The sequence below is a fragment of the Cupressus sempervirens genome, chromosome 8 (genome assembly GCF_028749045.1).
Source record: "Cupressus sempervirens isolate cs-2001-9-10 chromosome 8, ASM2874904v1, whole genome shotgun sequence".
NCBI lineage: Eukaryota > Viridiplantae > Streptophyta > Pinopsida > Cupressales > Cupressaceae > Cupressus > Cupressus sempervirens.
Genome location: NC_143125.1, coordinates 664240745 through 664267919, shown reverse-complemented (window position 1 = coordinate 664267919; position 27175 = coordinate 664240745). Strand labels below are relative to the sequence as shown.

The window sequence follows — 27175 nt, the reverse complement described above, 5'->3', positions numbered from 1 at the left end:
AGCTTCTGTTTTCCTTTGGATGATCTCAGCAACTATATTCCTAATCGCTTCAAAGACACATCTATTTGGATGTTGTATGTGTGCTTGAATCTGGACAGGGATTCCACCTTAATTTCTTCATCTGCGCAGATCGTTTCTCCTCCACACTTTGATTTTGTAATATTTTCATTCGAAAATCCCAACCTTTGTTCCCTGAATGCTCATGAGCCTCCGGAAGCTTCGGAATCTACAGGCGTCTTAATCCTTGTCTCGTGGGCCTTCAAATATCCTCACAAAGCTTATTCAAATCTGCGACCGTAGAGATATTTCGATCTGAAACATCCGATTACTCGCCTTACACCAAGTGCTTCCGCTCCTTCATATACCTACAGCAAAAAGAATATGTTAAGTTATCAATCAATAAAAATTAAAACTTCAGTGCAGATGCAGGATACGAGGGCTAGAGATTTGCTTGATTATCCAACGTCAACACTCAGGATAGCAAAATATCTGCCCATTAGTGACTCCTTTGCCTCATCTGATAATTTAACCTGTACATTTCGATGAATGATTCTTCATATGCGATATAGTCTCCTGTTTAATTGTTGTTGCTATGAAGCTCTCAATAACATCTTTCTTCAATTTGTCACCAGTAAATGTACAGAGGGTGATGTACAGAAGCAATATGCTTATTTCATGAGGTTTTGTATATGTGAAATCTGCAATACTGAGATGAATCAGGAAACTCTCCAATGTCTGTGCTTACTGTGGTTACATTATATGTTCATATCATCTTCAGACGCCTTCATAACTCTCCAGTCCTATCTTCTTTACTGTGATGTTTAACTTCAGTTCCTTACCTTTTTAATTGTATTTATATCATGTATAAATCCGCTCATCTCTGTTTCTTTACAGCCTCCTAATTGCAGACGTTTTCCATCATTCACAAATACTGGTTAGAATGTTATATAATCACATAGAATCCTGGGACTTTCAATATGCATGTCATTCCTTTATCGGATATAATCATCATGTTATGATTAACAGTTCTGTTCAGTTATTTCTGTGTGTCATCATACAATCAGCCTGTAACAAACGAACAAAATCTCCTCACAGTCACCACACTCCAAATCTGCCTGGGCTTCTTCAGCCGAGATTCCTGCTACATAAGACTGTTGTGGATACCAAATCATTGATTCTATCATACATTTCCTTCAGAAAAATGCCTTACTGCTGCACTATCTCCATTGTAGGTCCAGAAGCTTAAAACTCATCATTTTTCATGCTTGAAAGTTGAATATATATCATTACTGAGTGCAAAATGGATTACCATTCATGAGACGGGAATCCAAGAGAATACTAAGTGAAGACATGCTTTAGCTGGGCAAGCTGTGAGGAAAATCAGTTGCACTCTCAGGTCCATATGTTCCTCGCTTCATCCTAACGAAAGCATCCCATACTTGTTGTTAATATATCAGATCTGCAAATTCTTCCAGTTGATATGTGTACTTAACTCTTTTGAAAACCATTTTCCCAATATGATTTCATGGTTGCATCTAACTGCATACTCCCTTGCTCAGACTCTCAATTATCAAGTTGTGATACATGAAACATTCACTATGAGCCGTGCATTTTCAGAATTTGATTCATATCAATGCAAGAGATATTTAATGTTGTGTTTGAAATGCATAGTCTCCTTAATGATTAAAAAGTGAGATGTGAATTCCTGGCCTCCTTGTTAACGTACAGCCTATGTTCCCTTTTGAATCTTAAGGTTCAACTGACTAAGATGAGACAATGAAATTGATTAAAATGATCCATTATGTTTACAATCATATACTCTTTAAAACATTTCTCAATGTGCTTTAGCATCTCGACATGGACCCATGACAAGGCTCCATCAAATCTCCAACATTATTGCTTAAATAGAGACCCTAAATTTTGTGAAAATTTGGGTTCCATCATGTGGGAAGTGTTATTATTGGCGTAGACACACAGGAGCAGTTCAGGGAGGTCGGGTCACTGTGGCAGTAGACTAGACGCTGCATTACAACCAGTACTCGTGAGAAGTGGGCAGAGGTGCAGACGCGAAAAACTCCAGCATTCATCACTATCGGCATCCCAGACAACGTTAGCAGTAGTAATAAATAGCAGGCGTGAGTAACACCAGTAGCAATTGGGGTCCGAATTGTCATTGCAATCGGCACCCAAGGCCACGTTAGCAGTGGGAAGACATACACAGCAAGGGATTTCATAAAGTCTGAATCACCACAGCAACAAGAGACTAGCACAGTATTTTCTAGGAGTCGCTGTTGGTCACGAGTCTCTGAAAGCTCACAGTTGTTTCAAACAATACCACAAAGGAGTGGGAAGGCCACGAGCCCAAGCACGATAACTCCAAGTTCCCCCTTACATATGTACGCAAGTGACTATATCTATTGTCAATGCTATTTTTTGTCCGAATGTTTGAGACTTTCATTCACTGTATTATTCATACTCTGTCTGGTTAAATATGTGAAAATAGATGAATATGTAAAGTGATGCAATTAGTGTGATTCATGAGTTTATCTTTCCACATTTGGTATTTGCACATGCTATCACTGTTATTGCAGCGGAAGATTGAACTTGTGATTTGGCTTAACGGTACTCCTCTTCATTGCTTGTTATCTTGCTGAGTGTTTTTTTTTATCATCCCTCGGGCTTCGGATCCTTACGCTATGAATGTTGGTCATAAGAGTAAAGGTGATTGTATTTTACTACTTGCTCTTGTTTTTGAAAGATCTACCCTCAATGAACTCATTAGGACAAAGATCATTGATGGTCTTAGCCCACCATTTAGGCTTGAGAGCAGAGGAGCCAACATCACAGGCATGAGGAATAATTGGAACATGATATGGAAAAAGTTCAGCAAGAGGAACATTTTTTGGAGGAAAGATAGGTAGTGCATCATCAAATTCAGAGTCTACATTATCAAAGTCAAGTAATGCGTAATCAAATTCAAAGGTTTAATCCTCATAATTTTGCACAAGCGAAGAAAGTTGAAAAGGTCCCCATTCTTCATCAATGACAACATCACAACTGAAGATAAGACAATCAACATCTACATCAATCAATCGGTAGGCCTTATGGTTGTCAATATACCTTGTGAACATAAGTTTTACTCTTGGAATCCAACTTAGAGTATTGAGCATCTAGAATTCAAACATATGCTAAAGAGTCAAAGACATTCAAATGATTGATCCCTAGTTTGCAACTAGTCTAGGCTTGCTTAAAAGTCTTCCCCTTAACCGCTTGTGTGGGAGATCGATTAAGGAGATAGACTGTAGCGAATATTGCTTCTAGCCAAAATTTCTTAGAACATTCTTGTGTTCCATCATTGACCTTGTCACTTCAGTTTAAGTGTGATTTTGACATTCAACATCATTTTGCTGAGTGTAAGGTGTGCTTAACTAGGATTTGATGTTGTATCACATCATTATGGATCTCTAATAGATAAAACAATTACAATGAATATAACAATAACAGTGAATGCTCTTACTTGTATGACAGCAAAACTGAATATTACTTTTGTAACAGTGATCTGTAGATAGCTCGAGACCAGTCTTCTCTTCCTTTTGATCGCTGATAATTTTGGAGAGTCAGATATGTATGCTAATGATCTTGTAAATTAGATTCAATGATGATACTTTGAATAATATTAATGATGCTAAAGAATAGATCGCTGGGTCTGAGATGCTGATGGATTCGTGTCTTCCCTCAAAGACCTGCTCCGCCAACATATATAATATGGAGAGTCATGACCCCGAAGAGTCATGAATCTACGTGGCCTTTGGCCACGTAGGGTCATGCCTCTTCGGAGGCATGACTGATAACACATAACAAGTCTTAATTAAGACAGTCAAAGCACAAGTGCGCTCGAACACAATAAGTCCGATAATGTGTTGATAAATTATAACAGCCAATATGTCATCTGCCCATGATTATCTTTTTAAACACACAAAGCCACATATACATATATATATGTATATATACATATATGTAGGTTTAATAATCAGCAGTAACAACTTATCTGTTAACAATAAACACAGATTAGTATATCAAATAACCACTATTTACTTCTACTGATGCTAAGACATCAACACTCCCTCTTTAGCAAGGGAGAAGTAATACACCAATAGAATACTACAATAAATCAATAAAAAGTCAGATAACAAAAATCATCATGTTATGAATACTATCACAATGTATATTATAATCTCTAGTCATCTGAAACAATATCATAATGAAAAATATTTCCTATGATCTCTACTTGCACTTAAGCAATGTCTAGAGCTGTCCATAGTGAATATATAAAATTTCATGATCTCTAATTGCACTTAGGCAATGTCTAGAGATGTCCATGAAAACTTGTTACTCATGATCTCTACTTGCACTTAAGCAATGTCTAGAGATGTCCATGATAGTAACATAAATTCGTTACCTATGATCTCTAATTACCTGATGTAATGTCTAGAGATGTCCATAGTAATAACATAAGATTTCATGATCTCTAATTGCTTGAAGCAATGTCAAGAGATGTCCATGAAAAATTTGATGCTCATGATCTCTACTTGCACTAAAGCAATGTCTAGAGATGTCCATGATAACAAGTCTATTATTTACAAGATCGTCACCTTTTAAATAATTACCTTCAGAATAAATATGTCCACGAAAGATCGTCACCCTTCATTACATATCAGATGCTACTAAATAACCAAATAGAAGCATAAACTCACATAAATTAAAATTTAATTTAATATCCAATATTGCAAATTAATCATACCAAGTTCTTCTCAAAAGTATTTCAACTTCACTTTAGCAAGAGGCTTGGTAAAGATATCAGCTGTTTGCTCATTTGTACAAATGTATTCTAGTTGAATGATTCCTCGATTCACCATGTCTCTAATGTAGTGGAAAGGAATTTCAATATGTTTGGAGCAATTGTGAAATACTAGATTGGATGAAAATTTAATGCAACTTTGATTATCACAATAAATCACAGTGGGCTTCAAAGGTCTTTTAAATAAGTCTAATAACAACTTTTGTAGCCATACTGCTTCTCTAGCACCCAAAGAAGATGCAATGTATTCTGCTTTAGTGGAACTTAATGCAACTGAAGTCTATTTTTTATTGGACCAAGAAACCATCCTAGATCCTAGACTGAAGCAATATCTCGAAGTACTCTTCTATTCAATAGAACTGTTAGCCCAATCAGAATCTGAATATCCATGAAGTTTGATGTTGACTTTATCATATTTGATTCTCATTCCAATAGTACCATTTAGATATCTCAAAATGTATTTAGCTGCATGTAGATGTATCTTCTTTGGTGTACACATAAACTAACTCAAGGCGTGAGTAGCATAGCATATGTCGGGACAAGTATTAACCAAATACATTAAGGATCCAATACTCTGTCTGTAGTAAGTAGAATCTGCAGGTTCAAATTTGATCAAATCATCTTTCAATTTGTGTAGATTTGCTTCCATAGGCATAGCTGAAGATTTACATTTCATCATTCCAAATTTTGTTAAAATGTCAATTGTATATTTTCCCTGATTCAAAATAATGCAATTATCCTACTGCCAGACTTCTAATCCAAGGAAGTAGTGAAGTAGACCTAAGTCTTTATTTTCAAACTTTGCTATGAACTCTTGTTTGCATTTCTTTATAAAATGTTCCTCACCTGTTATTAGCAAATCATCAACATATAATACAAGGATAATCATATCATCACCATCAGTTTTGAAATATAAGTTAGGATCAATTTCATTTTTGTTATATCCTAACTTCAATAGATAGTTGTCTATCCTTTCATATCAAGCTCTGGGAGCCTGTTTGAGACCACAAAGTGCCTTCTTCAATTTGCAAACGTGAGTTTTGCTATCGTGAGTGTTGAACCCTTCTGGTTGCTCAATATAGACTTCTTCTCCAATCTCGCCATAAAGAAACACTATTTTGACATCCATTTGATGTACCTTCCATCCTTTGGATGTTGCAATTGCCAAGATGGTTCTGACAGAAGTATATTTGGCAACTGGAGCAAATTTTTCTTCATAATCAATGCCTTCTTTCTGAGAGAAACCCCGTACTACAAATCTGACTTTGTATTTTTCAATGCTGTCATCTGATGCATGTTTAATTTTGAACAGCCATTTGGAAGAAACAACTGATTTGTTCTTTGGTTTTGGTACAACATCTCATACATCATTTTTTAATATAGAGTTATATTCTTCAATCATTGCTTCTTTCCAAGACTGATGTGAAAGTGCTTCTTTGACATTAGAAGGTTTTGTTTTTATAAGTTCAGTTAACAATGCAACATAACATGATTGATTTCTAGTTCTTTTGAATTCTTGAATCACTTCATTTGGTTCAACATGATTTTCTTCTATCATTTTACTAGCCCAAAGTGGCCTCTTTTTATTATTATTGATGGTTTCAAAATCTTTATGATTAGACATAGAAGAAGGTTCAGAATCATTCTCCCTCTCAATTTCTATAGGTTGATCTTCTTCAGAAAGACTTTGTAATAGATTCATCACTGTTTCTGAAAATTTTAAAAGCAGTGTCTTCTTCAAATTTCACATCTCTGTTGATCTCAATTGTTCTTTGACCTAGAATGAAGATCCTGTATCCTTCCATTGTTTCGCTATATCCAATAAATATTCCCTTATTTTCGGAAGGTTCTAGTTTTGTTCTTTTCTCTTTAGGTATGTGAATATAAACTAGACATCCAAATATTCTTAGATGACTTAGGTCAAGTTTAATACTTGTGAACACTTCCTCTGGAGTGGTTTTCTCTAATACTAAGTGTGGACATCGATTTTGGATGTAGACTGTTGTGTTAGAGGCTTCAGCCCAAAATGAGTAATGAAGATTTTGATCGTGCAACATTGCTCTGGCTGATTCAACTATTGACGTATTTTTCCGTTCAGCAATTCCATTTTGTTGAGGATTATACAGTACAGAAAACTCTCTCTTAATCCCAACAATAATGCAGAAGTTCTTAAAAATATCAAAGATGTATTCACCTCCATTATCTGACCTTAGTGTTTTAATCTTTTGTCTTAATAGGTTTTCAACTAATGCTTTGAATTTTTTGAATTTGGATAAGACTTCAATTGATTTCTTTTGTTTTAGAAAATAGATCCAAGTTCTTCTAAAGTAATCATCAATAAAAATTATATAATAGAGGCACCCATTAAGTCAAGGTAAGGACATAGGGCCGCAAAAATCTGTGTGAATCAGTTCAAAGAAGGATTTGGATTTATGATCACTTTTAGGGAATGACTGCTTAGTACTTTTACCTAAAGCACATCCTTTGCAAATACTTAAATGATCAGATTTTAGACTAGGTAAACCTTTTACACTTTTTCCTATGGATGACAATGCTCGATAGTGAAGGTGACCTAGCCTCCTACGCCAAATTTCAATGGAATTTGAAGATTCATGACTAAGAGTTAGGTTTAGATTTTGATTATTACAAAGTTTATAAACACTTCCATCTCTAATTCCAATGGAAATGGCTTTCTTAATATTAGAGTTTTTGGGCCAAGATAGAACTCTGTCCTCTTGAAAAGAGATTCTAAATCCTTGATCAGCAAGTCCAGAAATAGAGACAAGGTTTCTCTTTATTCCTGGTACATATAAAACATTTTTGAGTTTTAGTGTAATTCCTGAATTTAGTTGTATTGAACAAGAACCAATTCCTTTAACACAATGAGTAGAGTTATCTCCAATAGTAACTTCTTCTGAGGCTTGTTTAGAGAAGGTTTCAAATTTGTCTTTAAAACCAGTGATGTGCCGAGATGCTCCACTGTCTATGATCCAAGTGTTGTGGTTAGAATTTATTTCACTTGAAAGGGCTAAGTAAAAAGCATAGTTTTCTCTTTCTTCTTTCTCTTCACTTTCTCCTTTAATTTCTGCTAAGGCTGCTTGTATTTTCTTCTTTTCGGGGCAAAAAATATGAGAGTGACCAATTTTATCACATTTAAAGCATCTAACCTTGGACCAATCACGTTGCTTGTTTGATTTGTGATTTTAGTTAGATTCCCTTTTGTTACACTTGAATTTTCTTTTCTTGTTTGATTTCACATGAAGTGCTTGAATTTCTCTCTCTTGATTGGTACTTAGTCCTCTTGAAACTACTCTAGATTATTTTTGTGTGCATTCATTCTTTAATAGATCGAATTAAGGAAGTTCATTCAAGAGCTTAAACCTCGAATGAATGTTTCTCATGAAAGAGGTCTTAGAGCAATCATGCTGAGTTCTTTGTCATCAACTCGATTTTCCATAGTTGTGAGTTGATCCTTTAGTTCAAAAATCCTTAAAAAATATGAAGTTTTCATTTTTATTTATAGTAGATATTGTTTTAGAGTTAATAATCTACTAGTATTGTTGACTTCAAATGTATCTCGAATAGTGGAGAACATTTCGAATGCAGTCTAAAGATTAGATATGGAAGGAAGAATATGATCTTTTATAGAATCTATAATAATTTTCATTGCCTTATTATTATGTCTCTTCCAAGTTACTTTTTCTAATTCATTTTTAGGCATGGGTAGATTTGATTCAATATATTGCTCTAACTCCATTTCTCTTAATATTATTAATACTCTAATTTTCCATGAAGAGAAATTAGATGCACCCTCAAGCCTATCTTCTAGTCTCACATGATTCACCATTTTAACAATATGATTTTAGCCCCTTTCTTTTAAAATTTGAGGTCTTAGACTTTATTTGTGTAATAGTTTTTCTTATCAGAATAGCTCTGATACCATGTTAATATTATGGATCTCTGATAGATAAAACAATTACAATGAATATAACAATAACAGTGAATGCTCTTACTTGTATGACAGCAAAACTGAATATTACTTTTGTAACAGTGATCTGTAGATAGCTCGAGACCAATCTTCTCTTCCTCTTGCTTGCTAATAATTTTGGAGAGTCAACTACGTATGCTAATGATCCTGTAAATTAGATTCAATGATGATACTTTGAATAATATTAATGATGCTAAAGAATAGATCATTGGGTCTGAGATGCCGATGGATTGATGTCTTCCCTCAGCAACCTACTCCGCCAATATATATAATATGGAGAGTCATGACCCCGAAGAGTCATGACCCTACGTGGCCTTTGGCCACATAGGTTCATGCCTCTTCGGAGGCATGACTAATAACAAATTACAAGTCTTAATTAAGACAGTCAAAGCACAAGTACGCTCGAACGCAATAAGCCCAATAATGTGTTGATAAATTATGACAGCCGATATGTTATCTACCAATGATTATCTTGTTAAACACACACAGCCACATATACATATGTGTGTGTGTGTATGTATATATATATATATATATATATATATATATAGGTTTAATAATCAGCAGTAACAACTTACTTGTTAACCATAAACACAAATTAGTATATCAGATAACCATTGTTTACTTCTATTGATGCTAAAACATCAACACTTCGAGCTATCCTAAGACTAACTGAGGACTTTTTGCTTAGTTGATTGAGATTTTTCTTTATTCTTGTGAAAGGATTTGGTTACAAAGGCTTGTTCTGAAAAGGATGACGTGGAACTACTAACAAACTTTTGTTTCCAACAATCTCCTAACAAAGGTTTGGTACACAAGTTTGGAAACTTTAAATCAACATTAGTTGCAATAATGTTGAACATTTCAATGAAATGCTCGTATGATTTAGGTACTCTTTAGGGTATTACTACCATATTCTCTTCGACCATTTTTTCACTACTGGCCTCTGGCTGATCTCAAACGCCGTTGATCTTTATTAGATGCTCCTGTAAGGACTTATGCACATCCCCCAAGATAGAAATTAGTTGATTATTCAGTAAGAACGCATGTCTCTTATCTAATGTCTTAGATCCTTCAAAATCGTCCAAATCTCTGCAACTGTCTTATTGGATGGCACATGTGGGGACAAATCATCACTAACTAGAAATTTGATAATCATTTTAACTTTTTTGTTGCACTCATCAAACTTATCTTGATCTTGTCTTTTTTTGATAGAACGAATCTCATTGACCAAAACAAGCTCATCAAGGTGACAATATTCCAAGATAGTCACCATTTTCTATATCCATGCGTTGTATTTTTTGTAATTGAATAGTTGAGCTCCTTCCAACATTATGTTGGTCAAAGATACCATTCGCACATTTTCTGAAGCACAAAAAATAAGAATTTTTGAAGAGGTGAAACAAATAACAAAATTTGAGGCACAAATCTCAATGCAATACTAGAGCCAAGTTAAGTACAAACTTCACAAAGTATGAAGTACAACTCACACAAATCCCAAGGTACATATTTATCACAGACCCAATAATTCTAACAAAGACCCAAAAATCTTGGCTTAAAACCCATAAAGAATTTGTGGATTAAAATTTATTTCGACCAAAAAGTTAGAGAGTTTTTTGAAAACTCTATTCAGCTAAAAATCAAAACCCTAGGTTGATGTAGAAGAGAAAAAATATGTAGAAGGGCAGAGAAAAATGTCAAAATCCGTTACAAACCCTAGATGCATAAAGTGTTCAGTTTGTAGCTTCAGTCCGATTGATACAATCATGAGATACATTGCTGATGATAAATCATCATTTAGACAAATATATATAATGTTACTTATATTATTGTTAATATATTATTATTATCTAATGATGATTAACAATAGAGACATGTCTCTTCATGAGACATGTCTCCTCTCATATTTATAAGTCCTCAAATCTACATTTGGAATACACCAATAACAATGGCAGTGTTATTACATTTGCAAAAAACGATCCTAGATACTTCAACATTGTATCATAGCCAAACAGCAAATGTAAAGAAGCAACTTATTTTACAAGAAAGAAACTTTTTTTTAGAAAACAATGAAGGAAGTCAAAGGGAAAAGAATCAAACCAGAGTTGGGAGGAAAATTCAGTCCCGCCAATCATTGATATTGAAATGACTTGGCAATATATATAGCAAATGTTAGTCAGTGCACATATAGTCATTGACACAATCATCAAACTAAGGAAAAGATCACTGCCATGATCAAAGAAGAAGGATTGGAGCACCATACAACAATGACAAAGTGGGGGAAATAAGAAATGAGTAACATAGCAAAATAATATGTCGCATAACATTCAATGGAGGGATACACAACATCCACAGTCAGTTACATAATAAATAAATGCTATCCGTTGCAATCTAAGATGGCCAATGATAACAGAGGGAATATCATGTATACAGGAGGTATACATTATAAGAGTGTTGTCCTTTAGCTATGTAGACAGAGGAGGCACGATTATCATAGTCAAATGTCTATGAACAAACAGTTCGTGGTGAAAACATATAAAGTGAGCATAACGAAATAGATGAGGGATGAACTCAGGGGAATGAACAAGGAAGTATTTGTTTAGAATATATACATCTGAAGCATTGATCAAAGATGGAAGACATTCAAATATTGCTCTCAAGGTAGGACATTTAAGCACTGAACTATGCAATTAAAGGAATAGAATTGGGCGATTATAAGATAAAAATGATAATGAGTTAAATCAGCAAAAAGACAGTTCATTCAGTATCTGCAGCAAATAAGCAAGGCAAGACAAGCTGTGAATTGGAATCGACACAAATATATATTTATATCTTTGATACTTGGTGACATGAATCCAATCCACAACAAATAAAGAGAAGTACTGTTACATCCCAATTTTTGACCTAATTTAAAATATAGCCATTGAGGTTCACATGAAGTCAGTTGGCAGTTTAATTTGTTATAATCTTGTGAAATGGTAAGATGGTTAGTCATTATAATTTCAAGTGAGGATAACAAGTTAGTTGATCATTTATCACGAATTCATGGAATTGAGAAGATGGTTAACCGTTATTATTATTTATGATTAAATAATTTCTTATGATAATATAATTTAACTACGGAGAATTTCTTTGCAGGAAATACGTCGAAGGAGTGGAAGCATTGTCAGAAAAGAATTAGGCACAGGAGCATCACCATCACTGGGCAAATGGGTTGAAAACCTAGCGACTTGAAACAGGGTACATCTGTGGGACCCACATGCGATATTTAAATAAATAAATTAAGAAACATAAAATAATTGAGTTAAAATATAAAACATACCTCTAAGGATTTAATATGATCTTTCCCCTTATTATTATAATAGATATATCTATATACATACATATAGATATAAAAATGAGATGGCACCATTATATTATAATAATTTAATAAAGTGATGTCGCCCCATTAATATTTACATGTACATATATAAATATAAGATTATAATAATACTATTCGAATTATAATCTTCCAACTCTACTCTTTCCATTTTAATATTCTTGTTTTTAAGCGATTAACACTTGGCATGATAAATCAATTTAACACTTGGGAATTCGAATGGCTTATAATCTTTGGAAAACGAAGGGAGACAAGAAGTCACGATCATTCTTCTTATTTATGTCGTGTGTAGTAGGCGAATAATATATATATTCACACCCGACTTCCTGTCTATTACGACATATATATCTTCCAATATCTTTTCTTCCGCTCTTACATACACCCGTTTTCTTATCTATTCTTGTGACGATTTCCTGCAATATCTTTTGTTTTAAGCTTTGATCAAGTAGCCCTTTTCATATGTTCTGTCATACAAGTAATTTTGTTGTGGAGATGTCATCAAGCAATTGGAGAGAAACTAATTTTAAATCAATTTGCAAAGTTCTCAAATAAGCTCTGAATTCTTATCAAATGAGTTATCATTGCAGATTTTGTTTTTCAATGTTTTATTTGCAATTTCTCCTGTAGCCAGCTAGGCACAGGAACCTCTTATCTTTTGTTTATGATCAAGTTTTTAACTCACTGAATAATCAAAGCATTGCCGACTTCTTAACAGATCATGAGGTTATCACTACAATATGTCCATTTCTATAGCAGCTGGCTAGGCATGGAAATCTGTTATCTTTTGCTTGTGATCATGCTATTTTCCTTTACTAGCTGGGTAATCCCTGTAAATTATGATGAACTTCTTTTTAACTCTCATGGTTTCCAGAATCATAATAAAGAGTGTTGAATAGTATCTCTTAAAGAAGGGTTTCCTGAGTGAAATAAAACTTGAATTATATATTATGTTTGGAAATTAGAATTTGTTAATATTTCAACTGGTTTCAAGAACATATTCTTCTAAGTCACAGTTTGTGATAAGATTTACTAATCAATAAATCCTTTTAGAACTTATGCAAAGAGCAAATTGCTCAGAACTTCCAAACACCTGGGATTCACCGATTGATAGCCATGAAATGGTGAAGAGGTGGAATGAATCTGCAAGATCACAGAAGAGAAATCAAATATGATTAAATTAATTAATTAAACAATAAATTATGCAATCTTTAATAATATCTTTTTCAAATAACAGATTGTGATAAGCTAGAACATATATGTTATTCATGTATTTGTTGGGAATTATCATACAAAGTCGATTGCATTAAGATCCGAGCACCTACAATTCACCGGCTGTATAGTCATGGAAAGGGTGAAGAGTGGTGTGATTAGATACTAGGATGCTCAGTAGATGACAGATGTTCCAAGTCCAATTCCGAGTAGGGATGGTCTTTCTCGTTAGAGATTCTGTGGGGAATAAGTTAAGGTCCGAGGTTGGGTGGTTAAGCACCTGACAATGTTTCACCTCTCCCTAAGTTGTCGAACATACAATAGACAAAGATAAGCTATACATTCAATTGTTGTCGGAAATAGGTATTATCACTTTTATGATGTATATGCAAGACTAAGGTAAGATTAATTGAGTTATATCATCGTTACAATTATTTTACATTCAAATGCAAGAGATAGGTTTATCTAGTGGATTTTTATCTTTCATTTATATGAATAATAAATATGAGCATATTTTCTAATCATGTGATATTCCCATAGTTAAGCAATTGGAAGGAAGGGAATGATATAATGGTATCTGAAGCCCTAACTGATTCACTGGTATCGAAAGCCCTAATTGATACCGTGGCATCTGATGCCCTAAATGATATAGTGGTATATGAAGCCATATATAATCCAATGGTAATCGATGCCCTAATTGATGCAATGGTATGTGATGCCCTAATTTTCAATAGTGGTATTTAATGGTAATCATCATTTGATTTTGATATAGCAGTATTGATGAAAGTTGTTATATGATTTTGTTATAGTAGTATTTGTGGACTAATCTGGGTGATTGCAGAAACATCCCTACAATGATTTCTCGGTTCAAATTTCATGGTATGTGGATTTTAATTTGTATAGTAAATTCATTGATGGTGTTTTAAGTTCTTAGTAAAGGAATTTTGATTAACTAATTTTACCCGTCAATCTCTTTCATATGAACGAAACTGATTTAACTGTCTTCCTATGAAAATGAAGTAATATCTATATTTCTTTTAGTATGTTAGTTGTTAATTAAGGTTGGGAAATCTGGCTGTTACAAGTACAGCTATCGTGGTGGTTGTAGAGACATTAATAAGTTTCTTGCCATACAATTCTCAAGTTAGAGCTAATACAAGTGGATTTAGTGCTTCAGTAGTGAAGATTTTAGGAAGATATTACAAAGAACAAACATCTAAATAAGAGACGTTGCCAATAATGGGTGTGAGAAAGACGAAGTAACCACTATTACAGTGATCAGATTTAATATATGGTCGGGACATCTAAAGGTGATTGTATAATAACCTACGACCAAGGGGAAGAAACATTGGATTGTTAAATAAGACTTGATATACTATTTATAGTGGAATTCCCTCTATGATATTAGCTTCAGATCATGTTTGCGACAATTATAAGAAGACCAAGCGATACTCATAACCATCGGGACTTGAGGGGCCATTGTGAATGGATGCATAGAACATTCACATCCTTGAATTAAGGACACTAGTGGAGATTGTGGACAATTAGTAAAGAATCCAGACTACCGGTTATTAAGAGATGGTTAAAAGCAATAGATTTGAATTAGGACAGAACTACGTGCCACCAAGAAGAGGATTAAGGGGAGTATGCTATGAAAGATGAAGGGGGATGTAAGAAAGAGCCCAAGCTATATTCATTCAAGCCATGTTGGCATGATATTTAATACAAGACATAAACAAATTATACCAGTCACGGGTATTTCCATCAAATAATAAATATAGAACGAACATGTGTTTCAATATGTTTCACTGCTAAGGGAATATAAACATAGGAATATAATTATGGATATTCATCTACAAGTGGAAGCGATGTTCTTTTCAAAGCTATTGAACTAGACCATTTGATGGTTCAAATTGATTAATAATTCTATAAAATGAAGCATGTGGGAATTTGACATTGTGGGGAGCCGAATAATTACCTTAACCAATATTTCATTCCCATTGGAGGCATTTTCTGATTTGATGCATATGGACCTCTATTGAAGCATTTATACCAACGATGTTGATGTACAAATAAGTATTTATTATCTTTGACTATTACACTTATTTGTTTATTATAGTCTATTGCTTATATGGATGAATTTTAAGAGTCATTTAGTCATGTGCCTTAATGTACTCTTGTCCCATTCTTTGGTCTCCAAGAATACTCTTGCTAGAAGAGAAGAATGGTGCATTAGGTATGCTGCCAAGGCATTAGTGCAAGACTCGATCTATGAGTTTTTGGAGGAAAAATATCTTCGATGATTGGGACTATGTGAGATGAGTATTCTTCTATATGAAGAGAGAGTCTAAAAATACATGTGTGTGACTGCATGATTTTGATGGGCCTACTCCTGTGTACATCATGAGGAAGTAATGGCTTACCACCAGAAAGTCAAAAGATCGCTATTAGATTCAGAGGGAGTCCAAATGGCATCCTTGGTCAAAGAGAGCCTCTAAGGGAGTAACTACAGGACCTAACTTCCCAAGATCATTGTTCAGAGGGAGTATTTTGAGGTGCAATCCTTTGTGGATGATATTTTCTCTATGAGGGAGAAGTTCTAAATGAAATTCCTTGTAATGCATTCTTCTCTCTGAGAGAGAAGTTGAGGTGAAAACCATTGTTCCACCCTCTAACTTGGTTCATGGTGGTTATTATTTCGTATATGTGGATTATGTCATGAAAGGTGACGATCTTTCATTGATATATATATATATATATATATATATATATTTGGAGGGTTGCTATTGTAAGGTGACAATCTTATCAATAGCTTGACCTATTATCATGACAGACTACATTAAGTTGTTGTCCCGAGTGCCGATAGTCATGATAATGAACATATCATGATCAGACTACATTAATTTGTTGTCCCAGAGTGCCGGAGATCATGATACTTGTCATGATACTTGTCATGATAGAGTTCATGACATGTTGATTACTACTTATCTGATCGACTTCATTAAGCTGTCCCAAAGTGCCGAAAATGAGATAACTCATATTCTACTGGAATAAAACATATTCTTTTGGTAGGCATCAAGGATTTGATGCCAGTGCACATACCAAAAGACTATAAGTGTAATGTATATCATATGATTGGTATTTCTTATTGAAACATACTTTGGATTATATTGAAAGATAACATCTAAGTTGATGGATATATGTTGATATCCTTAAATATGTCATTCCAAGAATATCATACTGAGATGATATCACTTCATATACTTGAGAGCATAATGTGTTCTATAACAATCCTCCCTAGCTAAGAGGGAGTGTTAAGTTTGTAGCTTCAGTCGGATTGATTTGATAATGAGATACATTGTTGATGGTAAATCATCATTTACACAAATATTCTTATATATATATATATATATATATAGGGTTATTTATATTATTGTTAATATATTATTATTATCTAATGATGATTAACCATAGAGACATGTCTCTTCATAAGACATGTCTCCTCCTCTCATATTTATAAGTCTTCAAATCTGCATTTGGAATACACCAATAACAATGGCAGTGTTATTACATTGCTAAAAACGATCCTAGATACTTCAACATAAAGAGCAACTCCACAATTCTAACAAATGCAGAGAAAATGGACCATGATTCTTAAAGAAAATGCAAAGAGAAAGTCACATTAAAACAAGGAAAACGCAAATGCAAAGCCACAAAAATAAATAGGGAGATGATCGTGAAAGCCAAAAACTCAGAAATGTGTCACAAAGAGAAAATGGACGAGGGCAAAGGAAAAACGTAGTTCCAAATAATCAAAACTGAAAATCATGACCAACATTTGCTTCAAAAAATTGTAAATACATGCACGTTGGGTCGGGACAAGGACCCCAACTTGAACCTTTGCAAACAAAGCTCAAAAATCCCAGGCACACGAAAAACCAAGAGAACTATTGTTGGTATTTGAAGCTCATTTTTTAAAAACTTCAAAAAATTCACTCCATTATTGTTAATAAGAAAATGTTTTTTATGCTTCCTGCTCTGATACCATGTTTTGGTAAAATAAGGAATGAATAAACAAAATGACCAAAAGATCATTTAAAGGAATACAAAGACACTATTTCTATAATGAAACAATCATAAATTAGAAACTATCTAATATTTGCTAGGTTACAATATTGCCCATTAAATAATAAATAATAAGGATATTATTCTAATAGACTTTAGATTATATTTGTTTTCCTTGTATTTTATAATTTTCCATTTGGTTGTCACAAGAAAAATGTGGAGAGATTGTGAGTGCGATTTTGGGGCCACAGAAGCTGAATTAGAGAGGGAGATAAGTTTGTTAATATTTAGCTATCAAAAAAGTTCAATTTGAAAGGCTTTTGTGCTACCATGCTTGGCATCAAGAAGCAAATTATGTCATAGTCAAGCATATAGAACTTTTTGGACCCTGAGATCAGGTCACTCGGTCAGCTGTCACTTTAGGTGACCAAGATTATGGGTTCGACTACTGATTTGCCCACATGGCTCCAAAGGTTATAGTGAAGGCTTGCCCTAGATATAGCTAACTCAAGTCCTCTAGGTAAAATTAAAATTTAAAAAAATGTATAATACTTTTTAAACATATGTACAGCCACCTGGATTATGCCCATTCAACATCTAGCATTAATTAAAAAAACATGAGGGTGCTTGGGACATTAATTGAACATACATGAGGGTTTTTCATACATAAACAGAATTTGCATGTGGGTTTTTGCTAAATTATTGAAGGAGAAACAAATCCACATAAACCCTGACTGACCCACAGAATGTCCCAATTGACCCATCCAGAAAACCCAATTATTATGCTTAAAATCCTCGTCACCTGCTTTACCTTATCTAAACCCTAAGTAACCCACTTAAAACCCTAACCAGCCTACTAGTGGGAGTCAATAAATGTCTTGGGTGCAGAAGCTTGATTTCATCTGATCAACTTATGTAACTTTCATGTGATAACCGTAAGTAGGTTAAAATGAATTGACCAAATACAAGCATAAGTTAAAGCTGCGTCATTTTGACAAAGAGAGGTCCAGCATATAGTGTTGTCGGGTGCTCACCGATGGAAAGGAAGCGCTTGAGCGGAACTCTGGTCATTTTCTCATTTCATGGAGCGAGCTAATCAGACTTATTTCTTTTTTTCTGCATATAACATATGCATTTGTTGAAAGTTTGCTCCTTTTAAGACAGTAGAACGGACGTCCGATAATGTAAATATTACATGTACTTCAGCTGACAATCACTTCAGTTCAAAAATGAGCGTAGTGTATCTATAGGCACTGGTAATACGGAATGCCCCTCCTAATTCCCCATTCTCCATGCATCATCGTGGAATGTAGTCTAACAGGGAAGATTCTAGACATCCTTCGAATCAAATGCACTCAACTGTGATTAAAAAAAATATATTTTTCATTTTGTAATTGCTTTTATTAGTTTTATAACATTTATGAGATGTTTAATTCTATTTCTCGAATTATGTCAAGTGAATCTTCCTCCGTTCTGAGTTCTCATATCCATTTGCTTATTTAATATTCCATAGAACCTACAATGAAGCTTGATTGAGATTAAATTGTTAGAACCTCCATAAGTAATGGATAAGTTAAATCATTAATTAAATTATTTACAAAACTTTCATAATAATCAAATATAACTTTTATTCTTTTCTCAAAAAAATTGAATATATATAGATAGACAAAATGTATCAACCTAACTTTTGTATTAACATTTACAGGTGTCAATTTGTAAAAGATTATGTCATGAAGGGATCGGAAAATTTTATAGAGAAGAAGATTTTGATTCTAAAGGCTCATCAAAGGAATGTTCTCAATATCTTCCCATATTCCTACCTAATCTTCTTGCATAAACTTATCAATCCAACCAAAATTAGGAGGAAATCTAACATGTAGGAAGTGCATTAAAAAATCAACATTTTTTTTAATTACAGACTTCCATTTGTTTAACCTTTTTTTATCTTTTGTAAATACTGTAGGGAAAAGTGAAACATTGTTTCTTCTCAAGATATTTTTATTGTAATTGCAAGGTCTTGGAAGCGATCAATCTTCATTTATATTGATCAAAACTTTTTCCAAGTATCCTAAATACATACTTTTAAACAATCTTCTATACAACATATCTATACCAATTTGTTTGCTTCGATTGTGTGCATCATAGCTACAAACATAGATGTTATATCAAACAAGACTCTATCTCTATTAGTGTTGAAGATAAATTCCTTTCCCAAAATACGATAAACTACCCTTGTTACTAAGAAATGTGTAGGTCCATTAGCATGTCCTTAATCATAACACCTATTATTGGTCCATCAAAAGCTATCTAATTCAAAGGCCCATAGAGTTTAATAATGGTTTCCAATTTTTGGATCTACTCATTCTTTTTGTGGGCCTATGCTAGATTAAACATTGCATGTCTTGAAATAGGCAAATGCATATAATATTTAGAGGATATGAAACATTTAATATACCCAATTGAAGAAATTAAATAGAGATTGTATGATTTTAGTAGTGACTAAAGACCCTAAGCAGGTTAACCAAATAGAACAAATAAAGTGTAGAATAAAAGAGAACTAAAAAGACAGAGAACAAAGAGTCGAAGTTAGACATAGGAGCAACAACTATGGCAACATTGTAATGCTTAGAGTAACTACTTTTAGTTATTACAAATATACAATATTTCCTAGAAAGCTCATCTCTAGGAGGAGTAACCCCAAGAAAAGCAAGGTAAAAGCCACCTAAAGCTAAAGGGAAAACGCCTAAAGCTAAAGAGACAATATAATTTAAAGAACTAAGAATGCTAGTAGACATCTAATAATTCTAAAGTGGGGAATAAAAAAGAAAATCTAAAAAAACTAAAATCACTTATAAGAAAATAGAAAAGGAATGAAAGGGATATCAGGAAAATAGAAAGTTGAGACTCTCGGTCAGGGGAATAGAAGAGCAAGGGTAAGAAACATAAAGAGATGGAAAAGAGTATTTTTGGTGACATTGTAATGTTCAGGCCACTTTTCTTATTTACTGAAAATTGCTTGAACAACCAATGTCCCCAAAAGTATTATTTCCTAAGGAGGCTTGGGCAACAAGAAAAATTGAGGAAACAATCTAGAGAAAATGAGAGGAGAAGAAGAAGGGGAAACAAGGTAAAGTGAAAGAGATGAACAAGGTTAAGAAAATACCTGACAGAGGCTAAAAAAGGAAATATGACATACAACTGACACTAATAGGCTAGTTAATAGTTGTCAAAGATAAAAAGGAAGCAAAATGCCTAAAGCTTAAAAAGGAAAAGACAACTCAAAAGGAAAGGGTCAGACAAGTCAATGAAAGCATCCATAACTAGTTCAAAATGGAAACACGACTGAAGGACGAACAAAAAAATACAAAACTTGGGAAAGAAGCGGGATACAAAAGAGAAAGACATGAAGATAACCATTAGGAAATGGAAAAAATGAAGGAAGGGCGTAAAGACCCGAAAAAATGAAATAAAAGCCAAAAAGGGAAAAACCTAGAACTAGTAAGGGAAAAAGGGGCTAGAAGAAACCAAATCTTGGGCCAACTAGATTATCGACACTGAAGATACCCAAGAGAAAAAGAAAAAAATAAAACTAGAATGGTGAGACCTAAAACAACTGTTAATCTCTCCCTAAAGATTAGATAAAGAAAATATATAAATAACTAGGATTAAATCTGACTACAATAATAGTTTTTATTATGGTTACTGATTGAATCATAGTGGTAATCAAGGATAAGTTAAAAAATGAATTTTATAATTGATATTATTCAAATTTTAGTTATATATGTATTTGAACAACTAAATATTTAAAAGGTCTTTAAATGGAAATTTATAAGAATCAAATTAACTTCTTCACACTTACAAAATTCAAAAAATGTAATAGATTACATCTAACAGTTTGTTAAATTATCATTCGAACAATTCAACTAAGTTAAAATACAGAACTAGCCAATAGTGGCATGTTTTGATGGTTAAGTTGTTGAGTTGTTATCCTTGCTATCAATGTTCAAATCTAATGGGGATGAGGTCCCCCGTTTGTGGCCTCACTAGTTCATAGCTCCAGGTAAAAAGTGTTTACCACTCTTTTTAAAAAAAAGTGAAAATACATAACTTAGAATTGATGATATAGAAAGATATCCATAAAATGGAGAAGAAAAATCCTAAATTTGAAAAAGAAAGAAAGTATCAAACTAAAATTGGCAAATTATGATAGATTTTGACAAATCCAAACCACTTCAAATAGTATGTTTGTTTACCATTAAGTGTCATTCAACTGGGTCTATAATACAAAACTAATAATTGAGATCACAGAAAGATATTCAAAATTAAATAGAAGAACAAAGCCTGATTTTGAGATGGGAGAAAGTGAACTAGTTTAATTTGGGAAACTATAAGAGATTTGTACAAACCCTAAATTAACTCTAAACAAAAATGATAAAATAGATACTTCAAATGATACTACAAAACTTAACTTCATATATATGTTATGAAGATTGTCTTTGAACTACACAAAATTAAAGAGTTTTACACTAGTTGAACAAAGTAACAAGCCAAAAGATTAAGAGTTTATACAAGATTAAAAAAAGCATCAAAACTTAATAACCCGACAAATAACCTATACATAGAGTAAACTACTAACTCAAAACTAAATACCGAGGCCCTTCATTTTTCATATCATTGGAGAACAATCAACTCCTCGTCGGTGTCTCCATCATTCCCTTTGTAACCTTGAGCTGAGGGGGCCACATTTTTTAATCTTCTTTGAGTAACCGGATTTCTTGAGTCTCAGTAGCTAGAAACTTAGTGCTTTGAGATCTTCATTCATTGAAAGTGGAGGGGGATCCAGTTTTGCTTTCTTAAAGAGAGGTAGCAACCAACATTTCTTTCTTTCATTAATAATTTTGCACCAATGAATGAGAAAATGGACATTGGCCTCCATTTAGGGCCAAATTTTATCAAAAACCACCTAATCTCTAATGATAAGAACTAGGTGCTTAGGAACCTTATCCTACTTCAAACTACCTATGGGCTAGTTCATGTACATTTTAGGGTAAGGGATTTCCATTTTGTATTTTATGTTGAAAACTACTTGTTGCAAACCTTTCTACTAGGTTGGAGTAAATATAGCTTCACACAGTTTAATTGTGTTTGACTATGTGATACTAGATTTCAAAGTGATTGCAATAAAACAACCTACAATATCATTGTTAGTGCGCCAAAAATTACTATAATTAAAGTTTTTTTCTCCAATAACTCTCTCAACAACAAACTATACTAGGTCATCCTGGTTGAGCAATATTCTACTCTCCTAGCTATGGAAAAGAACTATACTCATATCCATGTTAATTGCAGGAAGATGAGAAGAAAACAACTATCCATGAGCAAGGAAAGAATTTTGAGACCTAAAAAACCTAGAGCATAGGAATACTAAGCAAGATGCAAGGAGAAAACGTCTCTAAATTTAGGAAGAGCTAACCATTATGATTCTTAAATTTGTCTAAAATAGACTTAAATGTGCCTACTTATTAATGAAGACAAATGTACTCCATTACATAAAATGAAGATGGGAACAAATTTAGAAATTACTTACTTTAATCTTTAATAGTGGAAATGTAATTGTTGAAAAGAGGTTAATAATTACCTTGAAAGGCAGGATTAGTGCATGCCACGAAAATTATTAATAAAATCTCTTCTATACTTTTTTTATCAACATTTTAATCTCTTGTATACTGAATATGTTCCTATCTTAATTATTATTTTAGGATTTGCAATAAGAAGCAAACATGGTTTTACACGAGGGTAAGATACTAGTAGCTTTTGGACTTAAATATTAGCACTTAGGGGTTAGAATGAAGTTTAGAGTTAGAAAACCCGAAAAGGGGCATTTTATATTGTTTAGATGAGACAATATTTATTAGATTTGAATTTAAGTAAGGGAATAATTAAGAGGATACTATCATTAGGGATATTTATAGAAAAATATAAAAAGATTTATTAAAATACTTATAAGAATTAATAGCTAAATTTAATTAGAAGGTCATTAGATTAGCTTTATAATCATAAAATTTTAAAGCTAAAATCTTCTAAAATACTACTAAACCAAAAGCTAAAATGAAAAATAGAGAGATGGATAGAAAGCATGGGACAACCACAATAAAGCAAGATGCCCCTAGGAGAGACTTAGAAAAAGGTAGGAGAGAACCTAGGAAAAAGGACCTATAAAGCATAGGGATAAAGATCAAAGAGGACAAATAAGAGCTAAGTTTTCATAGATGTTAAGGTCATCCACCCTTGAATTAGCTAACGCATCAACTTCTTTGTTGCCTTCCCTGTAGATGTGTTAAATTACAATCTCTTCAAACAATTCAACTATGGCCAAGGCATATTATGTTAGAGTAATTATTTGTTCTAACTTATTAATTAAATCACTTTGATTTAATTAATTAAGTTGCCTATTACTCTAGTTTTCTTAAGCTATCTTGTAGGTGCATATAATTAATATTTTATTAATTATATTGTGCAACCCTAGCTTTCTTAGGCTTTAGTTTCCCTTTTTGGGTTTCGTGATTCCTTTATAAGGATTCACCTCTTTGTATTTTATTCATTCACTTATTGGATTATATGTGAGATTGCTCTTTGCATGTCCATAAGATGGATCTGGCTTTTTGGCCTCCTTGATTTTTCCTTGCCTCTGTTTTTTGCTTCATCCATGTGACAGGTTTATGCATGCAGGTGTTCTTGGGAGATTAGTTTTTCACCTAATCTAACATGGTATCAGAGCAAGCTTGCTGCTTGTTGTTCATGGTTTGTTGAAGCGTTTCAGAAGCTGCTTTTTTCGGAGCAGTGGGAGGCTGTACGGACAAAAAAAATTTTTTGGAGCACTTTGGGCTCAAACGGACACTTCCATTGGATCCGGAAGGCCATTTGAAGTCAAAATCCATATAAAATTTGTCCATTTTGGACACCGTTGGTCTGGAAGGCAAAAAAAATTTGTCCAACAGGGCCGTACGGCCCCCTGCACGCAGTACGAGGCAAAAATTTAAAAAAAAATTATTTTACGGCTGTTTAAGCTGCCGGCGGTTAATTAACCGCAGCAGAGCCGCTAGCGGTCACCGGTGTGGTCACCGCTGACGGCCACCGCTAGCGGTTACCGCTGGCGGTCCGCCAGCGGCCCGTAGCGGCTCCGCCGGCGGCCACTGCCGCCGCTCCGCCCTGCGGCGGCTCTCCTCCCTCCCACCGCCCGGCCGTCGCTCCGCCGGCGGTGGAGGGATTTTTTTGGAGTGTTTTGCTTTTTTTATTATTTTTTTATTAAAAAAAAATAATTTTTTGCATTTTCAGAGGCCCTGGAGGTTTTTTCTCCTTAACTCGAGCATACGGACGTATTTTTTCAATCCGAAATTTTTTGCCGGAAAGCTGGTTCCGAGACGGAGATGCTGGTATAGGTGTTTTTGAGTTTTGATGTAGTTTGGTTGCCTATTTTGGTAGTCAAAGCCGGATGTTCTATTTTGCACTCCGGGAGGCGTATCTTGAGCTTCCGATCTCCGATTTTGGACTTCTTTATATCGCTGGAAATCTCTTTCTGTGCTCTTTCTAGTGATGCTGGTTGTTGTTCCAGATTCTGTTCCAGGCACATCCTATTCAGTCTTTTGCATTTTAGCATTCTGGTGGATATCCTGTTTGTTTCAGGTCCGGGGATCGATTTTGTTGCTTCAGTTGCTTCATTTTGGGCTCTACCTTCTATTGTTTCAGCCTTATTTTTTTTCTGATCATTGTTGATATTCATTGTAAGAATATTTTTGCAACGCACTGAGATAAAGTGCCATACTGCATCTGTATTTTCGTTTCAGTTGTTTGCCTTTATTTGCCTTCTGATTCGAGTAGTGTCATCTAAGGACACTCATACAGATTACTGTATTCTTGGGATTCATTATATCTTGTGCCTTATTGTACATGCACTACTTTGATAAAGTGCCATGGGGGTTGATGTTTTTGCCTTTGTTTGCCATCTTCCTTTGTCTAGTGAGTGTCCCTTCCATGACATTAGCCTCATGACGTGTCTGAGATTGATCACCTCAGTACACACACATGTACTATTTTGTGCATCTTGATCGTGGTTCCTTGACATGCAGTTCTTTTGGCCCACTTTTCAGGTGCCTGTCACCTCACCCTTGTCTACATTAGGGGGGGTTCTTCTGTTGTTTCTCATGCTTCCTTGGTTCGATTGATCAGCTCTTCAGGCTTTGGTGTTTCATGCCATCTGTATCTTCGAGTTTAGTTGTTTGCCTTTGTGTGCCTCCTGATTCGATGCAGATTATAGTCTTCTCTACCTGGTCAGGTTCTATTTCAGTGGAGGTCTTTCAGATCAGCAGTTACTTTTGACAGAGCTTTGCAGCTTCTACATGCTTCAGTGGTGTTCTACATGATCATCTTTGTTCCTATCTTCTGGGACATTCCCTAGTTTGGAGGCTTCTTCAGTCCTTCACTAGTTTCTTTCAGCATGTTTTCCATCTCTTTTTGGAGTAGAGTTTTTCCCATGTGGTTTTCTCTATTTTTCCTCTTTATAGAGATTTTGTTGTGATTGGGTACCTGATCTGGCCTTGTTGCTGGGACCCAATTCTCTTTCATAGTTGTGCTAGGTTAGCTTCCTCCCAAGCTTCGCTTAAGGGGGGGTGTTAGAGTAATTATTTGTTCTAACTTATTAATTAAATCACTTTGATTTAATTAATTAAGTTGCCTATTACTCTAATTTTCTTAAGCTATCTTGTAGGTGCATATAATTAATATTTTATTAATTATATTGTGCAACCCTAGCTTTCTTAGACTTTAGTTTCCCTTTTCGGGTTTCGTGATATTCTACTTTAGAGTTTAATACCCAATTGGGAGTTTTCTTATTTCTTAAGGCATTAAGGATTATTTGGAAATTTTTAGAGTAATAAAGTCTTTTCTAAGTAATTAAATCATATTGATTTTAATTATTAAGTCACTTATTATCTATAGTTTAATTAAGCTAAACTTTGGACATATAATAACTAATTCTTTTATTAATTATTATCATGCAATCTAGGTTAGTTACCTGTTAGGGTTTTTATCTCCTTTTATAAGCATTGATCTCTTTGTAAATTATTCATTCAATACAATTGCAAATTTTTTTTCACATCAAGAATGTTTCCTCTTTTGTGGATCTATGAACTTAAGCCTCTAACATTTTGCTTCTCTATTTTTGTGACTAGTGTTTGCATGCAGTGATTCTTGGGAGTTGTAGGGTTGAGCTTTTATCAACTTCAACATGGTATTAGAGCTCGTCATAGTGGTAGTGGTATTTTATGTTTTTGATGTTTTTAAATGTTTTTTTCTATTATCAAAGTCAGGGGTTCTATTTTGCACTCCGAGAGACATATCTTGAGCATCTGATCTCCAATTTGGGAATTATTTATATCGTTGGAAAGGTCTTTATGTACTCGTTCCATTGATGCTAGTTATTTTTCCATATTTTGCTCTAGACACATTCTATTCAATTTTTTTTGCTTTTCTACATTATGGTGGATATCTTGGTTGTTCCAAGTTAAGGGATCGATTTTTTTGCTTCAGATGATTCATCGTGGTTTGTACTATCTATTGTATTATCCCTATGTCTCTTCTAGTCTATTTAGACATCATTTATATGCATTATTGCAAACAC

General features: G+C 34.0%; 1 protein-coding gene across 1 annotated transcript in view; it reads right to left on the bottom strand.

The window, feature by feature from the left end:
- LOC149544207 (alpha/beta-Hydrolases superfamily protein) overlaps positions 1 to 18866 on the bottom strand; it is a 170371-nt gene extending 151505 nt beyond the window's left edge. Inside the window, exon 1 of the mRNA XM_089798721.1 lies at positions 18534 to 18866. Within this exon, the coding sequence (XP_089654847.1) occupies positions 18534 to 18570 (37 nt within the window). The 5' untranslated portion in view covers positions 18571 to 18866. The remainder of the gene's footprint in view (positions 1 to 18533) is intronic.
- Positions 18867 to 27175: the final 8309 nt, after the last annotated feature.